Source organism: Astatotilapia calliptera, chromosome 22 (assembly GCF_900246225.1).
Source record: "Astatotilapia calliptera chromosome 22, fAstCal1.2, whole genome shotgun sequence".
NCBI lineage: Eukaryota > Metazoa > Chordata > Actinopteri > Cichliformes > Cichlidae > Astatotilapia > Astatotilapia calliptera.
In genome coordinates, this window is record NC_039322.1 from 9,453,914 (window position 1) to 9,473,444 (window position 19,531).

A 19,531-nucleotide genomic window follows, 5' to 3' on the forward strand; every position below is an offset into this window, starting at 1 on the left:
AGAGAGAGCAGAAATAGCGAGGGGGCTGGGTGAAAACTGCGATGATGATTCTTACCGCGTATTATGAAGCATATAGGAGGAAGAATGTACACTGTACTGTGTTAGAGTGTGCTTGCATACAATTGCACGAAAGGGGAGCTTATGTGTGTGCACGCTATTAAAAGTACTTACATTTATTAGAGAGCTGCTTTATGTCTGGCAGTTGCAGGACTTGCTTAAGGGGGAAATTAGGTGTGCTGACTACCCTTTTAATTACCATGTCATTAAAGTTTGAAAAGTAGCTAAATAGCCAAGGTTGGTAGTATACACTGAAGAGCTGCAAAGTGGTGGATATCACTGAGGCATTTCTATAGGCTGTTTACTTTTTTTCCCCACTTACTTACTTATTTACTTACTGTATGTTTTAACTTTTATCTTCTATTTTTATCATTGTGTATATTTCCAGTTTTTATCTGTTGTACAGTGTCCTTGGGTGCTTTGAAAGGCGCTATTTAAATAAAATGTATTATTATTATTATTATTATTATTATTTATTTTCAGCTTCTGGCTTCAATTTTGAACTCTGAAATCAGGTTTTATGCAGCTATAATTTCAGTTTAAGTAAGTGACAAAATGAGTGATTCTACCTAGAACAGTTAGACATGTAAATGAACAAGATCAAAATAACTGAATCTATATGGAAACAATCATATGAACTGTTTGTGTAGAGACATTTTTCATGCCATCGAGATCAATCTGTTCTCATATTTTGAATGAAGCACATGTGATGATTTCTTTTTCGTTTCTTTAAAAATAGTCGTATAAAGGGAAGATGCTCCTTTGAATCTCCTGCAGACCTCGCTTCTGAGCGTTCAGAAAAGATTTTATTGATTGGAGTTTCAACCTGTGTTCACATCACTAGTTCTCGCTTTACAAAAACAGTATCTCGCTTGACAATCTGCAATAAACTGTATTGCTTTCCAAGCTAAACTGTGAGAATGATCAATTCAAAGTAGTGTGTGTGTGTGTGTGTGTGTGTGTGTGTGTGTGTGTGTGTGTGTGTGTGTGTGTGTGTGTGTGTGTGTGTGTGTGTGCACTGTCTTTCAGCATGTGGCTATGACAGTGAGGGAAGACACAAGAGACTGTTAAGTAATAGTCTTTGGGTTACAATGATGCAAACCCTTGAAACAGTATTTTCATTGTTTTAATTCATCTTGCTGTCTTAAGGACTCAAACTGAGGCACAAACAAACCTTGTAAAAGGCTAAATATTACTTGCTTGCTGCAGAATGGTATGAGCATGTCTCCTCACTTTAAGTAGCACCAAATCAATGTAACCCTCATGGGGAGGATAGTGATTTTCATTACAGAAATGATCTCAAGTCAGTGTGTTAATTGAAAGGAAAAGACTGTAATATCTTAAACTGTTTTTGTTAATTAGATTAAAACCCACTGTGCAACTTTAAAGTTGTTGTTTTTTGCCTAAGCTGGCTCAATACTTCTGTATTTTCAAAGCCACCAAAAGTAAAGCGCGAACCTTTACAATGTTGATTTAAATTAGCTTGATTTAAATTATATATGGTATATGTTGTATATATAATCTTGCTTTGCTACATTTACATATATATTATTTAAAAAAATCCTGCACTATCCAAATGAAACAACACCAGCTAAGCGAGGACTCCTTACCCTCCCACTCAGGACGTCCCCTCAATCCTGCACATTACTCTCAGAATTGCTGCTCACTGAACAAATACTTTGAAAACAGAAGCAAATAATCCCCATTAAACTCTAACACACGTCATGATATAACTACCAAATATCCCTGGTCTTTACTCAGCAAAGTTACTCACGTCACTTTCTGTGAGGACATCGACATAAGCGAAAACGGAGCTCTACTGCGGATTCGGGTCTGTTCGCTCTAGATAGTGAAAACACCTGGCGTGAAGATTCCAGGTTGCAGTTCCTTGATAGGTCGACCCTGCAGTACCCACTACTCCGCGTCCCACTTCATTGCGCTCGCTCGATGTCAATCTCCCCTTCAGAACCCTCCCCCGAGATATCAAATAGGCCGCGTGGCTCTCCGGATCCCGCACTACTTGCCCAGACGGCATTCGCTCGATTCAAACACTGAGTGCGTCTCTGCTGCGGTGCGTTGCGCGCAGGCTGGAGAGAGATGACAAGAGCCCCGCGGAACTGGCCAGAGAAACATGGATCTCCGTAAAACGCTGATTTCGGTGCTTTGGATATTATTGCTGAACGAAGTGAAAGACTACAATGCAGAAGAAGGTATGTGAAAAAAATTAACGGATCGGTTGTTCCCAAACTGGCTACGGCAGCCTTAATCAGGAGACAGATGTCCGCCGTAAAGATAGTTTGACATTTGCACTTATCCTGTGATGAGAAGCAGGTGCATAAGAGCAAATTAATGTTGGCGGACTTTTAATTAAAAACAAAAGAAAAACATTAGAGAGATAGATGGAGAGGCGGTGATTACCAGATAATGGAGCGATAGATGCGTTTGAAAAAGCTGTAGTGTGACAGAAAACGCATTTGTGCTGAATTCAAAGCGACGGCTCTCAAGCGTCCGGATAATAGATCAGATTTTTTAATCTTTCAGTTTAACACAGACAAACACGTCACTTTAGTTTATTAGTTTGTCACAAAACAAGCAAACAAAAACAACGGATTACTCTTTAACAGCAGTGCTACAGAGTTTAGATGGTAAACTTGACAAAAAAATAGTGATGTGCACAAGTTTAAAGGTTTTGCTGTAAAGGCACAAAGTGTAGACTATGCGCTGTGACAGATGTGTGATCCCACATAGAGCCAGTGCTTGCTTTAACATTTACTTTATGATTTATTCAGGAAGTGAGTTTGGTTCAGACAGCCGTCCTCGTTATGAAAAAGAAATCCTCGGGCTGTTGCCACAAAGATATGACTTGTACGGAAGGCTTTCGTCGCGGCATCTTTGTGCAACTGGTTTCTTTGTCTTTTCATACTCAGTCACTGAAGCTGTGACGCGGACCACGGGATGCATTATAAGATGTTGACTCAGTGCTTATCTGACTGTATGAATCTCCCCATTCAGCTCACTTTACCTTCTATTTTTCTTCATCAATTTTTAAATAGCGAGGCGGCGGCATTAATTCCTCTCTTTGGCTCTTCAGCGGCATTAAATGAAGTTATGAAACAGTGGTTATGCAGGAGAACAATGTGTGATTCAGTGGGGGATTATATATAGATTTAATGCTGATGTGGGATTAGGATGTGGATTGCTGGCTTGTTTAATTGCCCGTTTGCATCTGCACTGAGGTGTGTGAGAGAGCTGGGAAGGTACTGCTGTGGTCCAGTGATTTACCAGCACCCTGGCTGATTGCCACAGGTAAATACTTTCACCACCAGCAAGTTATCCAAGATATTGTAGACAAATTGAGATTTTAATCATTCAGCCTAACCCAAGCTGCTGAATGGACATGCATTTCTGGCTGCTGGTTCAGGTGTAAAGTCACTGTAAAGCCACAAACAAACATGCAGCTGTAGTGTATAGTAACCAATATTGACTCTGAGAAAAGTAGTCTACTTTTGGCACACTTGACACACTTTACACCCATACATCATTGACACGCATTATGCATTATACATTATACATATACACACATTAGAGCAGAACTGGCGCACATGCAGCCCACGGTCAAATGCACACACTCACTTGGCATGCACACGTTGCACCTGCATGCAGGCTTTCTAATGAAACATACACTTGTTCGCATGTACATGGTGTGGCATTTTTTTGGTACTAAAGGCCCCTTTTTGTGGGCACGCATGCAGAGACTCATTCACATATGAAAAGTCACATGCCCACATTTGTACTCTTCATTTACCCATACACACATTTCCTCTAGAGCATTGCCAGATTGATTTGGTTCTCTGGAATGCTGGGTAGCCGGATTTGGATGCTAGCTTTTGTTTAATTGATGTTGTGACAGCGATTAATTGCTGTGAAAGCAATGTGCTCCTGAAGGCTTGTATTGGCAGCAATTCTTCTCGCTGTTCCTAAGGATTTGAGAGATGGGGGGAAAACACAGGGGAGATTTTTTTCCCTCCACTTTTTTCCCCCATTATATCCACATTAAATGAGGCAATTTACCCACCTGTCTACATGCATTCTGTTAGTTCTAACCAAGAAGCTCAGGCACACGACGGCCTTTTCAACAGAGAATTGCATTTGTGCGTTTAGGCATTTGAAATTTTGTATCTACTAATGCATTGCATTATATATATACATATATCTATATACACACACTCTTTGATTAGCATTCCTGATGATTCCCTTTTTTGGTCTGCCCTTGTGCCTATTCTAATCCTTCAGTAGCTGTTATTCCCAGTTCTATATATCATTTAGTATTTCTGTGCTCTTATTTCATTTCCCCTCATGTGCCAGCAGCATTTTCCTGCCTCTTTAATGTGCAGCTACATTCTTATGTTGTTGTTCCTTCCTTTAGCGCTCCCTCTACTTTCTTTCTTCCTGTTTTTCTTTGTTTCCCCCCGTCCTCTCACACATGACCCTCTTATTTCTCCTCTCTTTTGCTCCTCTTTTTTTCCTCCATCTTCTTCCTGCTTGCGCATGTGCTCAACCTCTTTAGCTGACTTAGCAAACACTAATATGACCAGGGGGTTCCGACAGGCAGAGCCGGGTGTCCACCATCGTACTCTAGCGCATTACACACAGTCAATCTAGCCACTCCTCCTCCCTTCAGGTCTCTTTTCTCATTCCCCACACCTCACCGCTAACGCACCTTGGCATCTCATTGGGATCTCATTTACTTTCTCTCTCCTCCATCACTCCCTCCCTTTCTCCCTCTGCATCCATCCATCCTGTCCTAAGCTGAGAGAGGGAACAACCCTCATACAGAACAATAGAGGCAGAGTGAGAGAAGAGTGGAGTGATTGAAAACGTGAGGTGGAAGAGTCTCAGAAACTGCAGCGTAACCTGTGAGTTTATCCTGTTTGTGGGACCGTAGCTTTGTTCACTTGCTCGCTGCATCAGAATGACTGTTGTGAACTGCCTGCACTATGCTCTTGGCAGACATGCAGCAGTCTATTGTTTACCTAGAGCCTTATTATACTGGCACTCTTCCCAAACCAGCATGCCATATCTAATTTCATATTTACAGGTACCATTATTTACCGTAATGCATTGTAAAACTGAAATATTAGTGATACAATTTTAGTATTTTTATGATCGAACATGTTTAATGATAGATCCACAATATCCATACATACCCAAAGTGCCTGTTTCATTATAATGCAGTGACTGATCCTTAGAACTGAGACTGAACTGAACTATTTCTAATGGATTTCTTCAGAGACTTTAGACTTTTTTTAACAGTGGGGTTTTTACATGCTAGAAAGGTATAGCATTAAAACAGAGATAAGACTACATCTTGAATTCTGTGCCAGTGTACCTGTTGACCCTTTGACTGTGTAGAAGGTGCGTTTGTGGACAGCTCAGCCAGTGATCCCAGACCTTAACCGGAATTGTGGTTCTTTCATGTTTTTATTTACCCCAGTTTGTGTCTGTATGCCCATGCATAAGTAAAGTCAGTAAGTTTTGGTATGAGAAAAACGCTCAGGCTAAAGCATTTTTCATCTTGCATAGTGACATCTTCACCTCTATTTGCATTGCCCAGGAAGAATTTGCTTCAACCTGCATATTTCCATTTATTTCGTCCGCAGCAGCACCGCTTTAAAAATCTACATTGTGTTTGGTCTGGAGTTTGACTTTACCACAAATAATGTGAGGCTTTTTATTTTCCCCAGAGCAATTATTGTGAGCATTTTAGACACATAAGCAACAGATAAACCGTAACATATGCACCTCATTCTTTAACCTTAATAAAATAGCCAATTTAACAGAAATACTGAAAATAAAATGTTGACAGTTAATCTTAGAAATGCTGAAATTATTTATTAATTATTATGGAATGTGTAAGATCCAGTGTTATCACAGTCACTGTTGCACCGATGTTGGCCACAGATCTTTGATTTTAAGTGTTGTGCTAAAACACTGAAGCACTGGTTTAAGTAGGACAGGCAAATCTTGGATTAATGTGTGTACATTGCCTGCCAATTACATAGATAACGTTTTATAATGCCAAAAAACAGCTTTATCTAGATACAGATACTTCTGTTGACTTGGAAGCAGTTTAATTCATCTATATATTTATTAAACTGTACTCCTATGTCATATCATCACTAAATCTTATAATTAGTGCTTAGAAGCAATCTGATTTACTAATATTGGGATCATCAGCTATTGCCAGACTGGCAAAGGGGTAGCTATCCACCCTCCCAGGCATCAGTTGGAGCTAATTGCCTGTGATTACTGCAAGGTTATTTCTGCTCTGCTGCCACGGCCCTGGACCGATGCACTAGACCATCTCGTTGGCTGGCAAGGACTGCTTTAGACCTGTGCATGTTAGATCAGATGACTCTGACCTCTGTGAGTATGAAAGGTCAGAGTGATTTGTGAAGATGGCAGGCGTAGCAGTGCAGCGCTCTCTTGTCAAGGCCTCGGGGACACTGTCATTTTCTGGAAAGACGAGACGAGGGCTGAGGCAGAAGGGAGGGTAGAGGCACAGGTGTGGTGAAATTAAAAGAGGGAGAGGGAGATGGTGGAGCCTCACCCCAAAAATTACGTGTTACAAGCAGAGAAAGGGGAGAGGCGATGTCTTGAGTTCAAGACTAAGGACACAGGTAGGAGGGAGTGACAGAAAGAAAATTGGAGGGGAATAAAGGCGGTTGGAAGAGAGCTAGAGATGAGGGCCTTGTAAGCTGCCACCACTCATTGTTGTACAACACTTGTAAGTTTCATGTGATCAAACAGACTAAGAGTTAATATAAGAAGTCAATTCAGCAGCTCAGCCAGATTCGTATTTACCCCCCACTCCACGGGAATTGAAAGGCTGATAAATTACATGTGTAAGAGAGCGGATGTGTAATGTATGTGTATTAGATACCGGTAGGGGTCACCTACTTTTTTTTTTTTTTTTGGTCCAGTGTAGTGTAAAGAGACTACTATAGGATCTGGGCTATTCTGCTGGGTCCGCAAGAATGAGCTATCACTAGAGGGTGGGAGTGTGTGTATGGAAGAGAAAAAGAGCAATCTTTGTGTGTGTTTAGAGGTAGGAGGGAACAATGGGGGTTTTTAGCAGGTGTTTCAGCCATATTGGACAGTTACGAAGGGGCTTTGTGCAGCTGTCTATGATAGATGAAGGAAGTGCAGATGGACTACACATTTATTGCTCATTTAACTGATTAATCTATGCTGAAACCTCTCCTTCAGCTGTTATCTATGCATATGAATACCACAGCCTGTATGTGTGTTCACATACTTATTCGCATTGGCTTGCAGCCATGTTACGTGAGAGAAGTGTCTGGGTTGTTTTTTTTTTTCCATTTTGGCTTTCATACTTTGGCTGTGATTGTTATTACAAGAGAACTGAAAAGCATCCTTGGACTGTGCAGTTTTGGAAAGAGCGTAATCAAAGTGCAATGTAGCTTGACCAACTTGTTGTTGACATTGTAAATTCTATTAAAATGAGATGAAATGTTATTAATTTGCGTGTGGGTTAATTGAATCGTTGCTGCAGCAAAAGTATTTCAGCAAAGACAGGAAATTAAATAGACCTCAGTGAGAGACTAAAAAACATTATGAATCAATTCTTAAACTGTTGTTTGCCTGTCATTTATATAGTGCCTTATAGTCCTGAGTAATTTGCTCATAGGGGGTCATGTGATTGTTGGGGTTTTCTCTCTGTTATTGTAGGGTCTTTACCCTACAGTATAAAGTGTTCGAGGTGACTGTTGGTATGATTTGGCGCTATACAAATCTAATAAAACTGAACCGTATGAAATGAATCATAAAACTTTTATCTACAGTGCAAGGATATTTAACGTTTACATTTGTGTACAGCTTGAGAAATCGGACGTTTTGCTCCTGTTAATGGTTACATCATTTTATTTCTACCTATTTCTGTGGGTAGATTAGTTTGAGCTCAGCGCCATTGTAGCAGTTATTTTTATGCTTTTCACATAGTAAATAAGTGAAAATTACAATTATTCTGTTTCCCATTCTATAATAACTCTGCATTATTTGCAGTTTTTCACCATATTTAATAGTCATTTATATTAAGAAAGAACCATAATTTATATTTTGAACACAGTGCTACATTCATACAGTTAATTAGTTAGTTACTAGCTGCAAGTGATGATTATTTTAAGCATATTAATCCTACAAGTCATTTCCTTAATTTGAATATGTGATTTTAAACATTCTAAAATGTTTAAAAAGGTCTTTTACAATTTCCTAAAGTCCAAGATGATCTCTTTATACGTTTCAATCTTTTGGTAAACTGTTGAAAACCCAACGATTTTCAATTTACTGCATTAAATAAAAGAAACCCATCACTCACAAATGGAAGCATATCATTCAAACCGTTCTGTTGACAGTGATAATGGAGCATTCCTCAACTAACGGACTAAGTGATGTTTCAGTTATATGTTACATTATGGTCTTGCATTTTTGTACTTAGATCGGTGGGCATACCGTCAAAAATAATGTTTTTAATTTGTCAAGAAACCCAGGTATGTGTAACTGCAGTGTGAAATTCAAACATTTTCCATGTCTCTTTTACATCTGTTGTCAATAGTGAAAAAGATAATTCAAAACATTTTTTTCTAAACTGTAGCACTTCTGCTCGTGAGACTTACAGTCACATCAGTAAACTGTTGGCAGCTAACCACAGTCGCAAGTAAACATTCAACCCGTAGGAAACTGCTTTGAAATTCTACTTGTTGTTTTTTAATGTCTGTTCTGGTTCTTGTGGATGTGTCAATGCAAGCAACAAATACCAGGTGAGTTAATTGTTTAACAGCTGTCAATGGTAGCATTTGATTACTTCTTTTGCTTTGCGTGTATTAGCAGTACACCAGTATACAATGTGCTAAAGTGGGTGTTCATGTTTCTGTCTCTGCTAAATTATTTTTACGCTTAATGGGGTTAAAAATATACCCCCACTTCCATCCCCTCTGATTTTTAGAGCTAGATCTTGAACTGATCTACATTGCAAACAACTATCAAATCAGAAACTGAGTATGAATGTTAGTGCTATCTGTCCATGGACAGCAGAGACTATTTTGTTTCAACTTGATATTATGCCACCATAATACCACTTTTTTTTTTTTAAATTTATTTATTTTTTTACAGGGGACAGAAAACATCCTAGAAATATTCCAACTAAGTGTGAACAATATGAATTCCCTACAATGTTCAGGTCTTCAGCTGACCATTCAACCCTAATCTGACTGTCACTCGGTGTGTCATATACATTTAGATCTTGTAAAACATCGAGCTGAGAGTCATTTTCTTAGCCAGTTCATGTATTTATTAACACTTAAACTGTAGTTCTTCTCAGTAAATGAAACAGGTTTACCTTCTTCCCTGCCTGGAAATTTCCAGCTGTGGGTAAAAAGGGGTTGACATGCTGCAGATGATTCTCTGCAAAAGAGCAGGGGGAAAAAGTGAACTGTTTGCTTAGGAATCTACAGTAGCTGAATATTTATTCATTCTTTCTTTAAGGTGACAGCATCTTGTGATGTTGCATTTTGTTTTAATCCGAATCAGAATGCTTTATTGCTCCCTAAGGAAATTATGTAATCAAAAGAAAGCTATTAAAACAAACAAACACTCTAAAATACTACGTAAAGAACAAAGAAAAAAGTAAGAAAAAGTTAAATTAAGGAGACAAAAAGCAGGGGCAACTGAAACAGGCTGCATGCTGGCTGACGCAGGCGCACTAAATATTGGAGTTAAATGACAAACCTGGCCAAACAGTGCTAAGTGGAAGAGGATGGCATCCTAAACAGTTTGTCACAACAGGAAATTTGTAAGATTGGGACTTTAGCATTTTTATTAAATAAAAAATATTATAAATGCTGTGGTTATATTTTCAAAACCTGAACTCATTAAAATTTAAGAACATTAAAATACAGAAATAGTTATCTTAACAGGAATCACAGTATGTATAACCTCTGTGTTTAAGCATGTGCATTTTTTTAGGGAACATCTGTAAATTCTAGACACATGGAGGAAAAAGTGGGTTACACTCAACCAAAACGGACACTGTGGTAGTATCATAAATTTTCTAAAACTCTCTGATATTATTGCATCATAGAGAGTGTGTAAATATGAGTATGCAGAGTAAAAGAAATCCTCTAATGCTGAAGATGTGAAGAGTGCAAAGTAAAAATCTTGAAGCCCAAAATGAAGAAAAAACGAGACATACTTCAGTGAATTCACATGTGCTTTCATGCCAGAGCCTTATGTAAACATCTCAAGGGCCTGTTTTCTAAAGGTTTTTCAAAGGTTATATGCAAAAAGTGTAAATGTAAAAGAAAAAATAAATTAAAAACGTCTCCACCCACAGATTTTCAGAGTTAAGACTACCTGATAGAATGGATACTCTGAACACATTATTCATTTTTGCCACTCTTGTTGGGATACTAATGGATTAGAGGAGCACTTGTTGGCAGGCGTTTCTGTCCTAAGATGTCTAAAGTTGATAAATGCCACTGATGTGTATTTGTGAGAAGCTGTAACTGTGCTCTTGGCAGACTTTCCTGCTCAGGGTGTTTTGCATTGAGAGTAAACAGTAACAACATTAACGAGAGACTTGATGTGGGTGGGCATGTTGGGAATTGAACTGACAACTTGGTGGAGCTCAGTCAGTCTGCCACCCTCACACTCCCAGCATTTCATTCCATTTCATTTCATTTCCTTTTTTTTTTTTTTTTTTTTTTTTTTTACCAGTGGTGAAAACAAACTCACCCACTCATTTAGGCTTTGGTATGAAAAACAAGATGGATTTCAAGCAAGTATTTCAAGCTCGTAAGAGTTTGCTCATTCCATCTCTAGACTTCTAGGAGCTGCAGGCCAAATGTATTGACAGTCCAAAATTCATGCCCTTGAAAACCCATCTGGGTAAATAATATTTTTCAGTTTCCTTTTTCACATGTTGAAGGAGTTGTTTGTGTACTGCTGCCTCGATTGTGCAGTCACTGTGTTTCTTAGTGTCTCTTTACACACGTGTATATTTAATGTTAAAACAGAGCTTTCAACTTTGAGTTATTCACTGTTGAACCAGCTCTCTTTATGCCTTCTTGCTTCAGGAGAATTTTGAGAACAAGCTTAAGATGCAGGGGGATAATAGGGGCAGATGTGCATGAGTCAAAGAGTGCAGTGAGAAGTTGCAAACACTGGAGGTGTTTTACTGAAGACACGCTTTATGCAGTGCTATATGCAATACTTTTAAAACTTGATATCACCCAGCCCTGGGCGAAAAATGACCTTTTGTGGTTACCCACTTGCAGATGTGACTTTTTGATAATGCATGCTCTGTCGCACCAATTCCTTTTAAATCAGAGACCATGCTTTGGTAGAAAATGTTAGGAAAGGAGCTGTAACTTGAGGTTAAATGTGTTGCCCTCCCTTTAAAGTGTTGTCTTAGAGACCATCAACCTCAATTGAGGCTTGTGGCCTTACAGCATTCACATCACACTGCCGTGGAGGCGATAAAGCTCCTGGAATGTGTATAAAGCACATAGATGCAGACAGAGGCATGCACCAACCACATATAAAAAAAGTAAAATGACAAGATCAATGCTGTGTAATTTTACTTACCTCTACCATTTGTTGTGGGCATACAACCCACTGTACACCCTGCTGTTAGTGCTACAAATCTAAAATTTGGACCTTGTTTTGCTTTGTGATAGCAAACTTGCTGAAGATTCGTCTGGTCAATTTTGGCCTACCTGAGATAATACTGATTCAGTTTCCACAAAGCCTTTAAGGTTAAGGGGTGTCAAACCTATGGTCTGTGTACCAGAATTGACCCAGCAAACGGACTGCAACTTAAGAAAACACCAGCAATAAGAAAAACGCTGCAAAAGCACGCAAAACACAACGGAAATAGGAAAAACGAAAACAGAAATAGGAAAACCCAAAATAGGAAAAAACTGATTTCCAAAAGCACAAGGGAATTGTTTCTGGGGAGACAATAACCCGACGGACCAGTTGTAGGAACCCAAATATGAATTGCGCTGGGAGACACTTATTAGAAGTGGAGGTTTTGCGAGGAAACAAAAGATGAGAGGTGAGTGTGTTAGCCTGACTATTAGTCTAATAATCCGTCATCAGTATTATATGAATCATGAGATTAAAACACACTTACCTAACATGTTTTGGTTCCTGCAACTGGTGCGTCGGGTTATTGTCTCCCCAGAAACACTTCCCTTGTGCGTTCGGAAGTCTGTTTTTTTTTTTTTTTACTATTTCCGTTTTTGTTTTTCCTATTTCTGTTTTCGTTTTTCTATTTCCGTTGTGTTTTGTGTGCTTTTGCAGCATTATTCTTATTGCTGGTGTTTTCTTAAGTTGCAATCCATTTGGCCTCTCAGGGCCACCGTACAAAGTAGTTAAGTAACCGGTAAATAATTAAATGATGGTGAATAAACAGGGATTTTTTCTATCTACTATATATTATATTTGGTTGTTTTTAAGTGTATCCACAGTGGGGGGGAAGGTCATTTTCTGTGAATTAACAAAATCTTTCTCTTTTATAATTACAGGACAGTCTGGGAAATGAGTAACTAAACTCCTTCTACCTCTACCTCTTTTATTTTCTGGAACACAGTTTATTTATCATATAGAAAAGCTGAGATATACTGTTGAAATTGCACTTCTTTTCCTATATTAAAATATATAACTTCTTTGCGCCGACAGAAAGAGGAGTTCCACTGGTCCGATCCACTTAAGATCAAAGTTGGTTGTAAGTGTGATGTTTTGGGAAACCTGCTTCAACAGCTGATGTTCTCTGAGTTGGGCTCAAAATTTCAAGTTTAATATTTCATATTAATATATTAAAAAATACTGAGAATTCTGTTTTTGGGTTGAAGGTCCTTTCAACATACTTTGGAACCTTCAGGCTGGCAGCAGCTGAGGCAATGTTATCCACTCGTCCACCGCATGTTACGTAAGAGTGATGTGACCTAAATAGCAACACGCTGTGCATGTTTTAGGGACACATGAGAAATCACACCTACTGAGGCTTGTACTCTGTTCAGGCTGTTCACAAATGTTCTCAGCAGTAAACATGCATACGCATGTCATGCTTGAAACCTCTAGTGAACCCAGCCGTCTCTCTGTCATTCCTCTGCTGTGTGAGTGTGTGCGTTGCTACCTCTGGTCGAGGCTGACTGACCTGTGAAAGCTCCCTTTTAATGCTTTCCATGTTTGACCTGATGAGACTGTACACATAAGACAGGGGACAAAAACACTTTGACTTATTTGTACATCATTCTGCACTCAGTAGTTTTTACATGATTAAATGCTGGATTATGCTTGTTCTTCTTAAATTTCTCTGATTTTCTGTCCCCTCTACAGTGGTGCTTGCTTCCAATATGTCCTGCTATGTAATATTGGTGCAAAACTGCAGGGATATAGCAGCTTTGGCAGTTACAGGCAGTTCTAAGCTGAGTCAAACTGTAGCACTTCAGACTTTTTTAACAAGGCCTATGCACAAGGCTGTGTTTTGATTAGTAAAATGTGTTGAAATAAATGAGTGGATGCTATGTACTCCTGTAAAATACAGCCTAAATTTCCTTTATTATAATCAAGGAATATTTGATTTCATATAGATATAAACTACAGTAACTCATCGACAATGATTATGCATAGTCAAACACAGGGGTGGGCAATTCCAGGCCTCGAGGGCCAGTGTCCTGCAGGTTTTAGATCTCACCTTGGGTCAACACACCTGAATCACATGATTAGTTTGTTACCAGGCCTCTGGAGAACTTCAGGAGCTAATTTAGCCATTTAAATCAGCTGTGTTGGTTCAAGGACACATCTAAAACCTGCAGGGACACCGGCCCTCGAGGCCTGGAGTTGCCCACCCCTTCTCAAACATGTAGAAGATGAAATAGATTGCACTCACACAAGTGTAGGAAGCAAGGAAAAAAAGCTGTTTCAAAAAGATGTTTTCAAAACATCACAATTTCTCCTACACTCGTGTAGGTTTTTAAGGTGCTTTAAAAGGGTTGCTGAGAACAGTTTATCTGTGAGGCTCAGTGATGTGAAGGTCAGGGGTAAAGACTTGTTACTGAAGATAATTCTTTGACTCTGCTTGTATTTTTGAGGTCAGGTGATGCTAGAAAAGAAAAATCACCTGATGTGACGCCTTCCTGCACAACGAATAAGAATCTAGGCTTCATATAAAATGCTAAAATACCAGAAATGTATACAGAATAGTGTTTAACATCAAGATTAACGAATAATAAAAATTGTTAGCTATTCAAAATAAAGTAAATTTGATTACATCAGAGATGGATAGAGACATTTTAAAATGTTACAACCAACAGCTTCTTACCCGATTACTGAGTCTTGTAAAATACCTGTGCTGTCACCGAACCTTTATCTAAAGGTGATTGTGACTAAATAGAGTAGCTCAAAAACACAGCAAGTGATGGAGGTTTTCATAAATGACTGGGATAAGAATATGTAGCAATTAGGATATTTTAAAACTTATTCAAGAAAAACACTATTCCTGTTGAAACTGTAAATTGAAAAGAAAAAAAGTATTGTAATGAGTGCTGCTGCCTATTGCAATAAGTGATGCATGTCATCTAAATTACCAAGCTGTGTGCACATGCACAGGAATGGTTGCCATTTTGATGGCCGAGGATATAGATTAGAATGACTAACGCACGCTATTTTCTACCCGGTGATCGCCCAGCAGTTTCATGTCGTCCTTGTCTTTACCTGTGATACCTCCTTCCTCTTCTGTTCTGTGGTGGTAATGGCCGTCATGTTGGAAATGTGTCCGGCTGGACCTCGTAAACCATTACCCTGTGCATAGAAAACCCCATTAATCTTTCTGAGAGGCGTTTGACCTTTCAAACTCATTAACCACAGCCGGTGTGCAGAGAGAAGTGAATCTATACACATGCCATACATGCACTCTCTTTCTTGCACACACAAACAAACACTCTATGCAGAGTGCTCAGGTAAAGTTGGCTTATAAACACACAAAAACATCCTCAAGTGTGAACGCACTGATGTATGTCCAACTGCCAATATCACCTTTACCGGCTTGCCATCTCAGCCGCTCTGACTCTCTTTATCTCTCTTGTCTCTCCTCTCCTCCTGTCCTTTTTATCCCTTTGCTTCCTCACCGTGTGGGTTTGGGCGCTGACCTGGAAAATTGCCTGACCTTTTAATACGCAGCTTCCTTGGTGATGAATAAATACATAAATCGTGCCGCTCCGGCTCAGTCACTTTTATGATACCCCTTTCACCCTGTTTCTCCCTCCCATGCACCCTGTCATTGGAACCCCCTCAGCACAGACACAGAAGAGGAAAGCAGGGCGTCTTTGAAGTGATAGCCCCCTGTGGCGAAGAATATCTCTAATGAAAGGTGTTACTGACCAGGTTGAGGGCGAATGATTGCGAGTATGTGAAGTGTAGATGGCGAAGGATGTAATGAGGTGAGTGAGCAAGGCAGGTTAACATGCCAGCATGGGACTTGCTCTTCTCAGTTTATCAGCAGTTGAGGTTGGGCGTGAGTGAGCTTTGTAGGTGGCAGAGGATGTAATGTGGTGTGTGGCAAGGAAGGTTAACATACCAGCATGGGACCAGATCAGCTCAGTTTATCAAAAGTGCACAGGAGAATGAAAAAGACAGTAATAGGCTAAGTGGTGGGGTGGGGGGTGGATGAAACTTATTCTGCTCAGTTTACTGTAGGGGTGACTAAGGAAGGGGAAGAGGAAATGAACTGGAGATGCTGAGAAAATTTGGAGAAAGGGCAAAAGTGGCAGAAAAGAAGAAAAGGGACTAAGTAAAAATTAATTGCAGAGCTGATAAGGAAGATAATGGGGGTAATGACCTGGCCTGAAATTTGGCACAGAGCTGATCTGGACAGATCCAGTATTAATTCATTAGGATAAATAATCACCATAGCTCCTTTTCTCGGTGCACATTAACTATATCGATTCTGTCCATTCCATCCATATCTTAATTGTTTATCCAATTCATTAACACACCTGGAGTGGAGCTGTTCCTTCTGGTGTCAGTCCATCATAGGCCCAATATAGAGAGACAGATAACTATGTATAACTATATTTTTTTTATTGTGGCAGAAGGCTTACACATACAAAATCCAAAAATCACCACCATGCCACCCAAGGATGCCACTTTTTTTTCCTTAGGCTTTTTGTGCATGCCTTCATTCATGTTAATATACTGACTTTAAGTATATTTCTGAACATGTAGCATTGTGTGCACTCACGTGAATATTTTTGTTTGTCTGGGTTTGATTGCAATCAGAGTGTCATCAGTGCAGGATGGTTGGATGGAGTGTGCTCCTGTTGTTTCTCAGCTTCCTCTGTTTTAAATGTTGCCTTCCTGTTTACAAGTCAATTCGTCTGCCAGCCAATCAGCACGCCAAACAACCAATCAGTTAGTCAGTTAACCAGCTGGCTGAACAACCAGTCATTTAGTCAGGTAAACTGGAAAGCAAGCAACCGCTAATACTGCTAGCCAGGATTGCATTTAGTGAGGCATCCAGCAGTCAATCAAAATAAATAAATAAATAAATCAGCTGATAATCAAGTTAGTCAGAGGCAAATAGCACTTTGTCTATCTGTCAGACAGCCAGCCAATCAAAGAGGCTGGCATTTTATTAATCGGTTATTTCAAAGACCAGCCAGCCATTTCTCTTCAACAAAACAATGTGAGCACCAGGCAGAATTATTTCTCTGTACTATGTTGACGCAGTGAGATCTCATGTACTCTAATTTTGTCACTCAGAACTTATAAAGTGTATGATCATGCCTGAAGCATCAAATATTCTCACTGGCATAGTAAAAGAAGGCTAAGCAATATACAGACTCAGTAAAGTAGGTGAATCCTGCTTTTTTCACATCACAGATGGATGCCAGGATAAGAACTAGTAGAGTAAGACTGCAGATGCTATATCATAGAGGAAAATGTGCAAATCAAGTTGTAGCAGCCAAAGCCGCTGAGAGAAAACTGCACAAGCAAAGGGGAGAAGGAAGGTGTGTGTGTGTGTGTTTGTTTCTGTGTGGCACAGGGGGGATAAACCTCAGCAACTGTTGCAAGTATAAGCTGCGTGCTTCAGGTGGATTCAAAGGCTAATCTAAATTGTTGCACCCTAAAGCACACTTTCTTACTGGGGCTTTCCTTTATCAGGTGTGAGATGCTACAGCGAGCAAACCTTTGCATGCGTGACTAACTGTTTTGGGTGCCCAGTTATTGCAATCTGTCTCATAAACATACCTTCCAATGTAACTCTCCTAATCATTTATGTAGCATTGCCAGTGATCTGATAACAGCAGACAAATGTTCATATAATTGTTAAGAGTAAAGTTATTGCCTTTGGTTGGTTTGCTCGTAAAGCACGTCTTAAATGAGTGTAGCAAGGATCCACTTATTGAGTGAAACGAGAAACTCTGCACTTACAGTGCAGAAAGCAGTGAGTCTGGTGTTATCTGCACAGACACATTAAACTGTGAACAGAACAGTTTTTCTGTTTGGCCAACCACAATAAATATTGTACGTTTAGATGCAGGAAGGAATCTTTGACAGCAAACAGACAGAATTATATTTGAGTGTATTTGACTTTTTTCTAAAAAGGTTTGTTAATATTATTATTGCCACCACCCCAGGGGCACTGTCCCCATGTTTCACGTGTTGTTGCAGAGGTGAGCCAACCGGGAGAGCCCCACAACATCCAGACCCTTGAGGAACAAGGGGAAGGGCAAACACTCATTCGATATGGCTTATCCCCATGCGAGGTCAGCACCACTCCATCCCCACCCTACACAGTGTGGGTAGAAAGCTGTCTGTGTAGGTTCTCAGTCATTCAGGCCACGATAGTCGTAAGAGCTTTAAAAAAGGCAACTGGACTTCTTTAAGTAAAGCGGTCCAGTTGCCTTCTTTTTTTGAAGCTCTTAAGACTGGGTAGGAAGCTGCTTCCCCCTCCTGAGTCATCTGACGGTTTGTGAAAATCACTCTGATCTCAACCCAAAAGGCTTGCTCCATGGCCTCATTGAACCTGTCAGCTGTCTCCAGGGTCCTACAGGCTAACAAAGATTGATAGAGCTCTATCTTCAGCTTGAGGGTTCCCTTCACCTATGGTGTCCAACATCCAACATCCAACATCAGCAACCTGACAAAGTCACACATGCTTGGTCACATTTTAGACTGGTAGTATCAATATTACATGTGATAGGAATATGAGTTATTTAATAATATTTTTAAGCTTTCTTTTCTCTTTTAATTAGGCACTTAAAGTGCTACATGTTTATTCAGTATATACCCTCCTGCTTAGCTAAAGAGCTCGCTATGGTTATTCAAGATTTCTTGAGGACAGGGTGTGTGGTGCCATATCCGTCTGCAAGTGTACCTTGGCAAGGAAATGGTTTATTTTCAATAATTGGTTTGCCCTCACATTTAATGCATTTGCTGTGCGTGGCTGTTGTGTAGTAGGTCCGTGTCTGGACGTAAGCACTGGAAGCTCATGTATTGGGTATATTTAAATAATTTTAACAGGGTTACTTAGCATTATTCTGTGTGCAAAAGTGATGCAGGAAATTTCTCCCATTTTGCTTGTTTATGTGTGGTTGGGCTTCTTATTCTTCAGGCTGAACACTTCCTGTTCTGCCTGTAAGATTAATTTTTTGCAGTAGAATTTGCATTTGAACAAAACACAAGACAACACAATAGCACGTTGCTCTGCGAACTCTGTTGACTGTGGGTTTTAGACTGTGGCTTTTTCCTCCTCTCCTCTATTCAGACTGGATTAAATGTGGATCAATTAATGTTTGCACAAAACACTGCCTGATTATGTACATATAGTACAGATATGTGGCTGTTATTAAGTGATGCTACAGTGGTCAGATGGTCATACTGGTGCTGAGCTGAGGTGACTAAGATTTTGTCTCCAGGGCACCTAAGGATGTTTTGGCAAAGGAAGTGAAAGGAAGTGCCTTCCTCCCTCCTTTTTTTCTCACTCACTTTGTCTTGCTTACTGAATTGACCCCCCCCCCCCCCCATCTCTCTCCCTCCCTCTTTCTCGCATTCTTTCACATTGTCTTAGTCTATCTAACTCACTAACACAATTTAAGTTGGCAGTGTTTCAGGGATTGAGTGGCTAGAGTTAATGGCAAATTACCTGCCTGCCTCTGAAGTCTTGAGTGTGTCTATGTTTTGGATGGGGGCAAAGTAATGGAGGTTATTTGAAGGAGCCTGCAAATAAATCACTAAATGCCACTAAAGCATTCAATAGTAGCCTGTTCATCGGCCCGGACTGTACAGATTTATATGCGTATGAAAATTGGTTATCGCTTTCTGAAATGTAATTGTTTTCTGTGCTGTGTGCTGTACACAGACTATCAGTACTAGCATTTGATAACTC

At 39.8% G+C, this 19,531-nt stretch overlaps 1 protein-coding gene across 3 annotated transcripts in view; it reads left to right on the plus strand.

Annotated features, from left to right (window-relative positions):
- Positions 1–1,845: 1,845 nt before the first annotated feature.
- The window catches only part of epha10 (EPH receptor A10), a 185,083-nt gene continuing 167,397 nt past the window's right edge, over positions 1,846–19,531 (plus strand). The window contains exon 1 of one of the 3 annotated variants that reach the window (XM_026156065.1): positions 1,846–2,267. In XM_026156065.1, the coding sequence (XP_026011850.1) occupies positions 2,189–2,267 (79 nt within the window). In that variant the 5' untranslated portion in view covers positions 1,846–2,188. The remainder of the gene's footprint in view (positions 2,268–19,531) is intronic. The other 2 variants (XM_026156066.1, XM_026156067.1) reach the window with 2 other exon arrangements.